The sequence below is a fragment of the Xyrauchen texanus genome, chromosome 35 (assembly GCF_025860055.1).
Source record: "Xyrauchen texanus isolate HMW12.3.18 chromosome 35, RBS_HiC_50CHRs, whole genome shotgun sequence".
Lineage (NCBI taxonomy): Eukaryota > Metazoa > Chordata > Actinopteri > Cypriniformes > Catostomidae > Xyrauchen > Xyrauchen texanus.
Window position 1 is genome coordinate 34,895,007 of NC_068310.1, and position 15,351 is coordinate 34,910,357.

General features: G+C 36.5%; 1 protein-coding gene across 1 annotated transcript; it reads left to right on the forward strand.

Annotated features, from left to right (window-relative positions):
* The first annotated feature begins 1,898 nt into the window (after window positions 1-1,898).
* LOC127629073 (uncharacterized) lies at window positions 1,899-11,663 on the forward strand. Its single transcript, XM_052106115.1, has 5 exons — window positions 1,899-2,047; window positions 5,844-6,179; window positions 6,308-6,487; window positions 8,803-8,906; window positions 11,000-11,663. The coding sequence occupies exons 1-5, from the start codon at window positions 1,990-1,992 to the stop codon at window positions 11,066-11,068; spliced, it is 747 nt and encodes a 248-aa protein (XP_051962075.1). The 5' UTR covers window positions 1,899-1,989; the 3' UTR covers window positions 11,069-11,663.
* Window positions 11,664-15,351: the final 3,688 nt, after the last annotated feature.

A 15,351-nucleotide genomic window follows, 5' to 3' on the forward strand; every position in this document is an offset into this window, starting at 1 on the left:
AGTGGGTGCGGCTTATATTCAGGTGTGCTCAATAGTCCGGAAATTACGGTAAATCAATATTTTCAGAAGGGATATTATAGGTGTGGCTGAGAAAGCAGATCAATGTTTAAGTCTTAATTTATTTTATTATAAATCTATTTTAAACAGCCCTCCTATGGGAGTTCTTCTGTTTTTTTGGCAATTTGCATTCTTCGTGCATTCTACCACCAACTGGGCAGAGAGGAGGGACAAAAGGGAGGGATAAAGGAAAGGAAAATAATAAATAAATCATACAGAATTTGCACAACAGCCCAGGAGGTGGCGATATGCACAGAGAATTCGAATAGGCAACAAAAAAAAAAAACACAAAAAAAGAAGAAGAAAAAAAAAAGAATAACTGTCGTGAATTTGCATAGCAGGCCTGTAAAAAATGACTTAAATATTGATCTGTTTCTCACCCACACCTATCATATCGCTTCTGAAGACATGGATTTAACCACTAGAGACGTATGGATTATTTTATGCTGCCTTTATCTGCTTTTTGGACCTTCAAAGTTCTGGCCACCATTCACATGCATTGTAATAAATATTCTTCTAAAACTTGCAATATGTGTTCTGCAGAATAAAGGCAGTCATACACATCTGGGATGGGATGAGGGTGAGCACATGATGAGAGATTTTTCATTTTTGGGAGAATTATTCCTTTAAAGTGGAAGTGTGTAATGTCTGCGACACTAGTGCCACCAAAGTCACTAAAGGCAAGTTAGTCCAATCTAAGAAACATTCCCAGGCAGCTATTTTCTATGGATACAACCAGCATAAAAATACAGCTCAGATCACTCTAAAAAATGAAATCCAGCTAATACGTGTTCTCGGGTCAACTGGCAGGCGGTGTCTGTATCTAAAAGGTAATTAGCTCTTTTACTTGTAAAGTGGGACTTTTTGTTCTACACCTGCCGTATTTGGTTTGAAAATGTATCCCATTCATTTTAATAAAACTGGTCGTTCTCGGGCTAAGTAGTCCAATTTAACGGCACCAAACGGAATTGCAAAAATAAACAAGCTTTCCGAATAGCCCCTTCGGAACAAATAGTCCTGCCCCCAAGTCATGCCATTGGTTGAGTCAGTGTTGCTGTGTCGTGCTAGACGGACCGCTCCAAACAAACAGAGGGATTTTTATAGCGCCACAGTAACACACAATGGTTACAGATTTTGAGTAAATGAACATGAATTGCTTACTGATGTCTGGGATAAGGAAAAGCATATTTGTGCAATTAAAACAGGGCTCTAAGGTTTACTAAGAGTTTATACTTCTAGATCTTGCTGATTTTTTTTTACATATTCATTGTTTCCAAAGCAGTTGAGCATGCAGTAGTATCAGAAGGTCAACCAGAAGAAGATCTGGAATCAGGAAATAAACAAAGGAATGAAACTGAAGGTGTGGAACTGGGTGAGAACGGTTCTGAAGGAGGGGAACCGAGAGAAAATGCAGAGAAATCCGAAACTCTTGATGAAGGCAATGAGACAATGAGAGTTGTAATTCTGGACAATGAAAACGAGACAGTTCCAACATGTGGCAATGAAAAAGGGACCGTTTCTGTTTTGGACTCTGAAGTGTCGTTTCACCTCTTTGACACAAACAGGAAATGAATTTTTGCTTTCAGTTCCTTAATGGTTTGCAACATAACAAAGCATCAGTCACCACTGAATTCTGAAATGTAATAAATGATATTCCTATTGATATTTAATAATAAAATACTGTATGTCTTGTACATGCATGGATCTGTCTGTTTGATTGTGGTTTTCTGTGGGGGAAGTGTGTATGTTTGTGAACGTGGGAGGAGGAAAGTGTTAAAGATCAGTGGTGTGGTTTAATCAGGTCTTGACTGTGACAATGAGGGGGCAGCTGAGAGGTTTGTGAAAAGCTGACTATACTTAGAGTACGAGTGTGTGTGAAATGGAGTGATGTGGGGTTAAAGCGGTGCTCAGATTACAAACAGATATTCAGAAATGAAGGGCTCATCCAAACTCCTCTGTGGGCTCCTCATGTCATGCTTGTGTTTCGGAGGTAAGTGCCACATTGAACACCTTCTTGAACAACCAGAACAACATTCCCAAGAATTTTTCAAATATATACAGAGTTCAAATAACTCAAATGTTTATAGAGGTGTGAGATGGATGCTGCCTTGCTGTATTCAGAGAGAGAGACACTTTTTGTTGGATTGTTTTGGTGCATTTTTAATAAACGGCATGAATTAATGCCCACAAGAGTTCACGATTAGTGTGAATGTTAATTTGTCGTTATTGCAGTTAAAAATGTACTTTCTATATAGAATAATTGGTAACGCTTTAACTAGGTCATTTTAATTGGGTATCGTGAATAATGAACAATAGATTTTGACAGCATTTATAAATCTTTGTTAAAGTTAGTTTACAAAATTACAACTGTTCATACAATTGTTGTTATATCATGTTAATATATTGTCACCTTCCTAAAATAATGTCCTGAGTCATTTTTTGACAAAAAAAAAAAATAATGTTTTTTTTTTTGCCTAAATCATCTCCTCATGATGCTGGTAAAATTTCTGTAACGCCTGAAAAAAATTACTTATAATAAATTATATTATTTTCAGAATGTGACGATATACAGCTTTAGATTTTGACTATATATTAGTTCATGCTGAAATGAACATTAACCAAGATTAATAAATGCTGTAAAAGCATTATTCATGTTAACAAATGGAAACTTTTTGTAAAGTGTTGCAGGATAATCTGTGGAATTTCAATTTCAATTCTTTGGTGGTTTTCAACATTAAAGAGGTTCAGAGGTTAAAACAACAAAACAGTAGGCTACGTATATTTTTAATAAATGCCATGAAGAGGTATCCATAAAACTGCTCATATAGGCCAAATCTTAAATGTATCATGATTAGTGGTAATTTTAATTTTCATTATTGCTGTAATTTTATAGATTTAATAAAGAAAAATAGAATTTTGTGCTCTGCCAATTTTCACTTCTTTCTTGATGTGTGATATATGTTTAAACAATATATATATATATATATATACTGTAATATCTTGCATATATTTTTGGATGGGAGGTTTTCAAAATAAAAAATTGTGCAGCAGTTAAACAGTCTTTTAAAACTACAAAGCAGATTTGTAAATTAATTGGCAGTAAAACATTTTTAAAAATAATTTCAATACTTTAAAGTTAATTGTGTCATTAGCAAAATAAATAAACAAAAAAAACGTCCTCTGAGCGGCCAGTGGTTCACGTCGGTTTCATTTGGGAGCTCTCGAACAATATGATCCTGAATTCTTGAATATACTGAATAACAAATCGCCAAGATAAGCTAATATACAAACCAGTGTGGAGTTCATACAACAACAAATGAACGCAAATATAATAATATTGTATTGTATTTCTTCATGCAATTGTGACATTTTGAATTTAGACTCTTCACTCCTTTTATAAAAAAAAAAAAAAGAAAATCGAGGTTACAATGAAGCGCTTGCAATGGACGTGAATGGGGACAATGTTTGGAGGGTTTAAAGGCAGATATGTGAAGCTTATATTTTTATAAAAACACTTATTAATAAAATTAAGAACATTAATTCTACTATTAAACACTATGTGTTGTTTGAGCTGTAAAGTTGTTTAAATCGACACTTCTGTGGGATAACGGGGTTTACTGCGTTACATCGCCGTGGCAACAAAGTTGTAAAATTCAATATAACTTTCCACAGAAAAGGTTAGAAAGTGATTTTATCACACTAAAATCATGTTATAAAGAGCATTTAAAGAGATGAACCTAAGTTTCCTTCCAATGTGTCTGAAGTGTGACTTTATTCTTGAAAACCCGTCCACCACAATCTTTAGTACTTGAACTGTCCTTTGACTCTTTCACACTTCTATAATCAACATATTAGTGTAATCATACAGGCGTTTCTCTTTGAGTGGTCTTCAAATCCAGTTTTACACAATCCCTGAACAGACAAAACACACAGACAAAACACATTTACAGTTTTATATACGCTTAGACCATTTTTGAGGTCTTTCCTGTGTCCTTGTAATAGTTTTAATTTGACTAAGGTTAAGGCTTTATTGGTGATTATTTCAATACAGCTTGGTTATGAAGATGTTCCCTCTCTGTCCTTTTAAACTAAAGAATCCACGAACATGTTACACACTTTTTATACTGGGCATACTGGACATACTGGGCATACTGGACATACTGGGCATACTGGACAGCAGGGTTCTTCAACTACTTTCCTGCAGGGGCCAGATGATCCAGATGAAAACTTTGTGTGGGCCAATATTTTTTTCAGTATTCATTTTAGCTAACACTTTCATAGCAATTAACATGTTACTTAAAAAACACCTTTAATACTGTGCATTTATTCATAATAAATAGTCACAGGCTATACTGTATATTGAATTATAATTTTTAAGGTCTGGCATAAAATCTGTCTGAAAAATAAACACGACTTATACTCTTAACTAACAATTAATTTTGGATCAGCTTTACTTTGAAAAACAAAACAAAACATAATAATCATTTTAACGCTATTGTTTACCAATTGTGAAATCTGAGGAGACCCATTTCGATCTGCTAAAGCTCTCTCGCAATATCAACCCACATATGAAAACAATGGTCATATAGAAATGTCATGTTTACTTAAGAATGGATTTAAATAACATTTTCTTTTTGGAAAAAATAAAAAGAGATAAAATGTCTATTCTTCCATTTTCTCTATAAAGTATCATACTGTTCTGATTCTGTTTTTCATTGAAGAAATTTAGTCGTGCAATTATTGTGAATTTGCACACAATAGCCAGTGCATGAGCCAGAAATTTGTGCAGATAATTGAGATAATAACTGAGCCGATCTCTCGATTTCTCTTTTGTTGCCTAAGATGTGCCTATGTGCTGGAAACATTTCTGTAACAACTGCGGTGATCTTTTATTACATCTGTAGATTTGACCACACTCCACACAACTAAGCAATTTATACAAACACATTTGATTGAAAGAAAGAAAAACGCAATCAAATGCTCACCTAAACGGTGCGATCCACGTTTAGCAAAGCAGTGTATCTAAACTATCGGCAGAAAAGTGTAAACGCGTGCACCAGTCTGGACAACTGATGATGTCTGAATGCTGTTGCACGTGCCAACGAGAGCTACTAAACCAAAGTCTTTCTAGCAAGTCAGTCCAATGGCGGCCATCTTTGGAGCGCTCCCGGGAGGCTGTTTCCAGTCATGCCAGTGCTGGTCCTATCTACTTGAATGGGGAACACCAAAAGCTCACAAATGGTTGGTTAAGATTACAATCAAAGAACATATTTCAAAACAGCATTCAAATCTGACAACGCTGGTATCATACATTATTCTTCTTTACCTCAGATAACCCTAAAAATGCAATTTTCCCAGCTGTATAGATAATATGCATGCACGTTCTCATGATGATTGACAGGTGATGTCTGTATCTAAAAGGTGATTTGACCTTTTACCTGTAAGGCGGGACTTACTTTCAACATGCGTTGATTGTTGGGTGCTAGAGCTTCTTGGCTGGGTGTTCCAATTTCTCCCATTCATTTAAATAGAAGTGGGCCATCTCTCACCATTGATTTCTGAGGCTCATGCCTGGGAACACTGAGTTTTGCTCAGAGAGCACTCTGGTATTTCAGATGGTGAGGCAATTTGATCAAAAATCAGTCGGAGGGCTGACAAATATAATTGGCGGGCCGTATTTGGCCCACGGGCCGTCAGTTGACCAGCCGTGCTGTACACACTGACTGGAAATAATCAATGGAAATAAACAATGGCTACATGACCTTATGTGTGTTTTTGTTTCTCAGCCACAGGTTCAAAAGAGGAGTTATCTATCATACATAGCCCAGCCAACAACATTACAGTGAATGAGGGAGATTCTGCACAAATCACCTGCTGCTGGACTAAAGTCAACAGTTTAATTAAAGCTGTTTGGTTTAAGAATGAGAAAAGAGTTCCTGCTGAAAAACAGCAACTCAAAGAGAACTGTTCTACACTAAACATCACAAAAATAACTAGAAATGATATAGGAGATTATCTTTGTAAAGTGTATCAAGATATTCCATACCTGATTGTATTAGAGGGAAACAGAACCACTATAACTATCAAAGAAGGACAAGTAAACACCTACGCAACAACTACAGGTAAGATACTTCTAAACAATTGTCTATCAATACATTCTAATATCAATACAGCTAAAAGAGAAATATGTTATCTAAAATGCTCTACATGTTTTAGTAATCAGTTGTATAATTCTTCTGCTGATTTACAGTCAATGTTAATTCAGTTTCGCTACCAACCACAACTGCTGCAACAGCGAGTTCTGGACCCTCACACAAACCCCCAGATCCGCCCCTGACCCTGCCTTTGTCCCTGGCCGCAGCCATCGGCCTGTTGACCTTATGTTTGGCCTTCAGCATGTGTAAGATAAGGAACTCCTGTAAAAATTCAGGTACACTTAGTTTGAATACTAAGATACATGACTGGCCAAGACAAGGACACGTAATTGGCCTTATCTGTAAAACATGAGCAAAACACATTACAATGTAAATTCAATGTGCAATAAATTCAGTGGGACAATTTACATACAAATTAATTTATAACCAATTTACTGCATATACAGTCTATCATGAATAAAGCCCATTCTGTGTGTCCATGTGTGAGCTCAACATGCTTTATATCCAGGGTTGGGGAGTAGTAGAATACATGTAACAGGATTACAAACTTTAAATACAAAATATACTGTATTCCACTTCAGTTACATTTTTAATCATTGGTAATTAGAATTCTGTTACATTACTGAAGAGATTACTTTGCATTTTATTGTCATTTGTTTCATTAAATATTTAGTCCTTTCAGATGGAAAACATTAATACATATAAATGATGTGATCCATGAGAATGTATTTTTAACATGTGTATTTTGTCTTACTGTACTGGCAGAGTTTATATAGTCAAAACAAGTGAAAAAATCTACCAGTGCTGAAGAAGTAATCGAAAGTATTAAGAATATGTTACTGACCTTGAGAAATCTATCGGAATACGTTTCAAATTACATTTTACTGCATGTATTCTGTAATCTGTAGTGTACAGAATACACCTTGTTCCAAAGTTCTAGATTTAGAAGTTGTAGATTTTGATTAGACCCCAGGTTAAAAGGTATATAATTGTATTAACCTGCTTATGTTTCTGTCCTTCTTTCTAACTCTTAAAGGGTTAGTTCACCCAAAAATTAAAATGATCCCATAATTTACTCACCCACAAGCCATCCTAGATGTATATGACTTTTTTCTTGCAGCCAAACACAAACGAAGTTATATTAAAAAATATCCTGGCTCTTCCAAGCTTTATAATGGGAGTGAATGGTACCTTAGATTTTGAAGCCCAAAAAAAGTGCATCCAACCATCAAAAGAGTAATTTATATGGCTGCACGGGGTTAATAAAGGCTTTCTAAAGCGAAGTGATGTGTTTTTGTAAGAAAATTATCCATATTTATAACTTATGCTACGTCTACGTCATATGCCGGAACTTGACTCTCTTTTGAACGTGCCGACGGCCGTTACCAGAAGCCAGTGATTATAGTTTATAATGTTATAAATATGGATATTTTTCTTACAAAACAGCATCACTTTGCTTCAGAAGGCCTTTATTAACACATTGCAGCCATATAGATTACTTTTTTGATGGATTGATGCACTTTTTTGGGATTCAAAATCTAAGGTACCATTCACTCCCATTATAAAGCTTGGAAGAGCCAGGATATTTTTTATATATAAATCTGATTGTGTTTGGCTGAAAGAAGAAATTCATTTACACCTAGGATGGCTTAAGCATGTAAGTATGGGATCATTTCATTTTGGGTATACTAACCCTTTAAACCACAGTCACACTACACATTGACTGTTCATACCTCAGCTGAACGTAACAAATCTGATTTTTTTGTAAGGTTGTTCACACCACATTTTAACTCTAGCCTATATCAGACACTGGTACGAACAGCCAACTCACATGTGTATTGTGAGAAACTGTTTTTTTGCACAAGAGACATGAGCAAAGAGCAAATATCTGAAATTCAAACGAACTGCCTAACTCAACTGTTGAAGCCTATCAATTTATTTTCTTGTCTTGAAAAGCAATTGAATGCATTAACTAAAAAATATATTACTTGAAATTAAAAGGTTTAAACCATAAAAGGCATGTTACATGATGAATCAAACATGCAAGTGATGAATGTGGATTTAGATTCATGAAAAAAAATCACATTGCTCTTTAGAATGAAGACTTTTTATATGCATCCAAAAGTGGTAGACTGGAAACCAAGCTCACGCGAATACATTTTGCTGACTGTAAATGTATTAATGGAAAGGAGGAGGCGAGAACCGGCTTGACAATATAAATAATATTTTAATGAAGAACTGAAACCAAAAAGACAAACACACAAAGGTGTCGGACAGTGGCCTGAAAATCTCTCTCTCTGTCCCACTGCAGCCTCCAATAAAAAGACGTGTGAACAAAAGTAGATCAAAGCGTTATTGATTGACCTTTTGGCTCAATTTAAAGATTGTACTGAGTGTTTTTATTGTTGCAGGAGAGTGAATAGATGGGATATTTTAACGTTTTGTATATAATATCATGTAATTTGTGATTCATTTATTAATTAAACCAAAAGCACTTGAGTGTGACATCATGTCCTGTTCGTTTCGTATTATAGATATTACCCATGAACATAAAACACATGTATCCTTAAATCCCCATGTTTCCTCACAGAACGAATGGTCATACATCAGATGCCACACAGTGAGGGGGAGGAGCATGAAAACATGGAGGTGGAGGAGGTGAGCACAAACTCCTCCCGAGGATCACTACAATGGGTAAGCAAGATCTCTCATAAACACACCCACTGGACAAAACCTAGTGCAGGTCACATGATCAAAAAGATCCAAATGCATACTACTACAAATGCATACTACTACAGTATACTACTTTCTGCCATATCTTTATACGGTAATAGTATAAGTACCCCATTCATTTATTCCATAGACTAATTGATTTTCAATGATCGTTTATCAACTTTTAGAGGTAGACCCACCGTAGCCTTCAAGGTTGTCCATCAGTCTGTGTTACCTCAACTGCATTGTTTAAAAATCATGTTTGATAGCCGTATTCATTGTAACATTTACATTTTACATTTATGCATTTGGCAGACGCTTTTATCCAAAGCGACATACAGGGACTTATTACAGGGACAATCCCCCCCGGAGCAACCTGGAGTTAAGTGCCTTGCTCAAGGACACAATGGTGGTGGGGCTCGAACTAGCGTCCTTCTCATTGTAAACAACTACATTACCCATGATCCAGCAGAAAAAGCTTCACCAATCAGTTAACCACGGCCAACGAAGCCCGCGCAACGTGCCTCAGAGCGACCGCCCACTACCATGTCACTTCCCTTCACCTTTAAACTACTTATCTACTTGTACATATCAGAATATTTTGCAATAAATGTAAAATATGTTGCTTCTATACTTATAATCAACAAGCTAAATTCAATAGTTTTATATATTCCCATAGATTTTTATTCAAATGCATCATTCGCAGTGCTTTATGGGATTGTAGTCTGTGCCCTCATGAAAGACGGTAAGTACACAGCAGGGGCGTGTCCTTGATTTTTGTAGTGGGCACGTTGTCGTTGGGGGTGGTGGAACGTTGTCATGGACCATGCGCGACACGGACAAGTTAAGCTGTTGCACACCATCTCCAGTATGCGAGCAGGGTCCGAGTTGGTGTGGCAGCTCGGGTGGCAAAGCTAATTTTTAGAGTGGTAGCTGCCACCCTTCTGGCCACACCCCTGGTACACAGCCGTGTACCTTTGTCTTTTTGGCCGATTTACAGTATATACGTTTTTGCCTCAAAACAAAGTTTGTGACGTTGTGATTCACCTCGGAGGTGGTTGATTTGAATCATGGCTTACAACTCTTTAATGAAGGAATTTATGAAAAGTCTATGGAAGAAATGAATGGGAAAAATACTTCCGGAACCCAGACGGCTGAATAAATGGCCATGCTCTGTAGTGGTCCATTGTTTGGAATGGAACGCTAGCGTACTGCATACTGCAGTAGATATTATGCTTTATACTATTTTTGCATACTATTTTTTACAAAATACAGTACTAATGCACAGTAAACAATGCAAAACAATGTTCAATTCAGTGTGTTAAATCCGTTTATCATTTTTAAATCATCATGCATTAAAAAAAATTTTTGGAAGCCAAATATTAAAGGAGATTATTTGTTGTTTATATTACTTACGATTCATTCATTACACTGACCATGAAAGGTTAAGTCAAGCACAGTTGTGGGATACACCGTGTTCCATTAAATGTGCTCAGGTTAAATACTACATATTTTTGAAAATATTTTCGGGAATTCCATGCATAGAAAATGTATATACTAGGTACATACTGCATACTGCAAAAACAGATTAAGTAGTATGGTAGCATGCCATTCTAAACATATCCTTGGGTGTTCAAAACCCTTGACCCAAAACAACAATATTGCATTGCATTTCAGTAGAAGCTTTGGTATGAAAAATGTCATCTACATCTGTCATCTTGGCATCTTGGTTTCGTTTAAAGTATGTTTTTAACATACTTTAAAAAGACCAACGAAAGACCAAAGCCTTTTTACGATTTACTTATAGGGAAAGAACAAAGCAATCATCATGCCCTGCTTATGTTCTTACATTATGATGGCATAATGCACAATCTCTGAGCAACATTTGGAATTCCACCAGCTTCTCTGACAGCATGCAGCAAAATTCTGATGTAATTTATGCGGTTCAGTGTTCCTCTGTTTCCTCTCGGCACTTTAATGTGACATCTCTTCACATTCTGATGAAACTAGTCCATTATTACATCCATATTTCAGACAGTTTGATTCAAGCTCTCTCTCTCTCTCTCTCTTTACAGTATCAAGTCCCTGTTTATTGGTCTTACTTTGATGTACAGACGGGTGAAGAGCAATGTCAACCAGAATAGAAAAAGGACAAGCTTCTGTTCATTTATTCAATGAATTTGATATTTTCTTATGTTTGTTTCAATCTCTGGCAGCTGGAAGAATGTCTATGTAAATACCAAAGACTGTTTTATCTTCAGAAGTGAACAGATACATTGGAAACCCTTTGAGCTCTTGAGCTGCACTTGATCATCAGATTTTAATCTGGCTGTGTGTTGCAGCTCGGTTGTGTTTTGAAATAGAAACGCAGGCGGTGGTTGTTCATTTGTTGTTGTAATTTTCTGTTTGTTACAGGTTTGTTAAAACTTTATAAAAAAAAAGATTAAATAGCTGAACATGATGTTTCAAACCAAAATAGAAAGCAACTTAGAAAGGTGTATTGTAGCTATTTATCACATGACAAAAGAGCACTTGCTAAAGTTTAATAGACATGTAATTCTGTGTCAAACATTGTTACAGTTTGGATGCTTGAGCCACACTTAAAATGTTTGAAAATCATTGCATTAAATAAACAATTAAATCTTCAAACAAATGATACTAGAGCTTTTCTTAGAACTAATCTTTTTTAGTGGATGTATAGAATAACCACAGGTGTAGTTCATCACATTAACTATGAAGATGTTCTCTGACAACCAGTTAGTGTCCAGATTCTTCATTTTAATTTTGAACATTATATCTATTGTTAAATCATTGAAAATAACTTTTCAAATAAAACATATATAAATACACAATTTTAAGGTTTGATTCTGTGAGTTTTCACTTTCATATAATGTGGTCATTTTGACATTTGCAATAACTGTGAGACTTTTGTCATCACATTGTGAGACACAGAAAGTTGGAGAGGTATTTGTTGGTTTCTGGGTGGAAACTGGTGGTATTGACATGTCAATGCCAGGAAATGGAAACTGCAGAGTGGCTCGTTTCTATTGATGCAACGTGATGCACTTGTGTGTACTATCAAAAACAAATAACACAGCATGTAAAACAGTAAATGCCACTTAACCCTTGCCAAAACAATTAACTATGTGTATAGTAAACCAGGTAATTCGTCAAATGTCACTAAACATGCTCATATTTTAACCTAATCTAAGAGTGAGATAAAAGGCCGCCACATGTACACCATCAGGTTGTGCATGTAAGGCTAATTTACAGGTCGTAAAGGTTTCTTCCGAGTACTACCACATGACCTAGAAAACATTTTTCACACACACACACACACACACACACACACACACACACACACACACACACACACACACACACACACACACACACACACACACACACACACACACACACACACACACACATGTTGTGTTTCCATGTTTTATGGGGACTTTCCATAGACATAATGGTTTTTATACTGTACAAACTTTATATTCTATCCCCTAAACCTAACCCTACCCCTAAACCTAACCCTCACAGAAAACTTTCTGCATTTTTACATTTTCAAAAAACATAATTTAGTATGATTTATAAGCTGTTTTCCTCATGGGGACCGACAAAATGTCCCCACAAGGTAAAAAAATTCGGGTTTTACTATCCTTATGGGGAAATTTGGTCCCCACAAAGTGATAAATACACGCTCACACACACACACACACACACACACACACACACACACACACACACACACACACACACACACACACACACACGTGTTGGTCTACTTATCATTATGAGGACTTTCCATAGACATGTACAAACTAGAGATTATATTCCCTAAACCCAACACAACCCCTAAACCTAACCCTCACAAAAAACTTTCTGCATTTTTACTTTTTCAATAAAACATCGTTTAATATGTTTTTTAAGCTATTTAAATGATGGGGACACTAGAAATGCCCTCATAAACCACATTTATAGCATAATAACCTTGTAATTACCAGTTTGTAACCTAAAAAATTGTCCTCCTAAACCACATAAACATGCCCCCCACACACACACACACCCCTATAACTTAAAATCACGAAATCTGTCTAGAAAGGCCTTGAAAGCAGAACATCTAATTTATTTCGTTTTTGTTGACGTTTTGATTTTTCATGATAAATAACTTTACGAATAACAGACCTGGTCATGACCAATAAGATGAGTCAGTATGCAACATGCATAACTGTAAATACATAAGTATATATACGGTGGTGTGTGCAAAGTGGCACGTGCATTCACCCCTTTCTCCTCAGTCACTGTGTTAACGTGCATTTTATAAGTCAGATTTCAGTCGGATGAAAGCAATAATTATTAGTCTTATTATTATGTCATGTAAACATGTTAGTGCGACTGAAATTGTACCAGTATGTTTTTTGTTTCTGTGAAAAATAACAGACCTAGATAATGCAGTTGTAGAACGGTTCCGTCTAGCATATATACACTTAAGTCGGACCGCAGTAGGCCAGCAATAGAGCCAGCTGGTACGTTATAGCTGTGCGGTATGTGTAAACCTCACTCCCCTGGCCTCAAGAGGCACACTAGCGACTGACCCTAAGGGCTGTATCATTCAGCATCCTCGTTAGCATCCCCATCTCCCATGCCAGTGACACCGGTTCGAATCCCGCTCGGAGTGGGTCGAGCAGAATCGGTTACATTTGCTCAGAGAAACAGAGGTGCAACGCGACGTATATTTAACCCAGAAATTGACCACAAAACAGAGAAGAAGAAGAGCAACAACAGAGTGGGTGCATATTATTCAGAAGTGATCATACCTATGCCCCTTTCCCTTTGCAGGCTTTACCATACACTGTGCGAGCTTTGGAGGGCTGAAAGGTGTGGGGCTCAAAAATAATGTCTATTGGGAACTCACCTTTTATGTAATTTTTATTGAATATTCTGTTTGAAGCAATCGTACAGCATGGCTATTAAGATTGTTCTCCCTTTAAAGTGCCCCTTAGAGGCTGATTTATCTTGTTTGTAATGCAGGGACGAATGGCGAAATCTAGAAATGTTCATTTTTGAACAGATCAGCAGTCTGTAAGCCATTCACACCTGTGACACATGGATGTGCCTCTAATTACTACTCTTTTGTCCACTTACTAACCTCCTATCTGTCTGCCAAAGTAACACTCATGTCATTCACATTTACATTTACATTTATGCATTTGGCAGATCCTTTTATCCAAAGTGACTTACAGTGCACTTATTACAGGGACAATCCCCCCGGAGCAACCTGGAGTTAAGTGTCTTGCTCAAGGACACAATGGTGGTGGCTGTGGGGATTGAACCAGCGACCTTCTGATTACCAGTTATGTGCTTTTGTCCACTACGCCACCACCACCACTCCATATGTCATACATGTACATGTATATTAACCCATCTTTGCAGTGGTAATTAATGTCTTTTTTTAATTATACAAGTATAAAAATCTTTTTCATGATCTTACATGGACTGTTTTAACACATTCCAGTATAAAATACAATAAAAGAGGGTAACAAATGCATACTATGGCCAAGGTTAGCATGTTAGCATTAGCAAATGAATGTAAGATGTAAACATTACAAATTACACATTATCTACTGCGCATTATTCTTTACACAGAGTTTATAATGGTAATATATAAGAGAAGCAAAGAAAAGCTCGTACAGTTAGAACAATCCAGGAGCAAATTCCATTATCATGTATACTTGGACAGAGAGATGAAGACTGTAGCTCAACAATGCAAAAACCTGTGGTAGTTAGATTATAACTGCCCTTGTAAACATGCTCAATAAGTGTTGGTAAAGCTACTTTGAAAGTGTAGAATCTTAAGCTACATGCTACACTTAACTTAAAGTAGCTAAGTAACAGGTGGTGAATGATGTTCTCACTCTAAAATATGTCAAGCAGCCTTCAACTGTACAGCACACCTCTCTACCATCTCTAATATGAATTTGCAGGTGGAGGCACAGCTCTAAAAAATTCCCTGCCACAAATGCACCCTTGAACCTAATAGTGGAGGTTAACCTTGAGAAAGCTGTTTTGTAATTGTCTGTGATTTCTGGGTATATGTGACCTAAATGTGGAGAATGTCTCGAATGTGGAAGGGCACTGCTCTATTCCACTGGCAAATTTAAAATATGCTCTATATTGCCGTCTTTTCACATGTGCATAAAAAAACGTTTAGTTGGCGGAAAGGCAAGTCACAGAATTTGCATCTGTAAATTGTATGTGGCTAATTTTTACAAAGCAATACAATTAAACAAAATAAGTTGAGTGGTCATTTATTGATGAATGTAGTTATATGAAGAAAATCTTACACCAAGATGTTAGTGAAAGTTGTGAGGAGAGGTTTCCAGCTAGCTAGCTCTCTGGAGCCGAGCGGATACAAGACTTC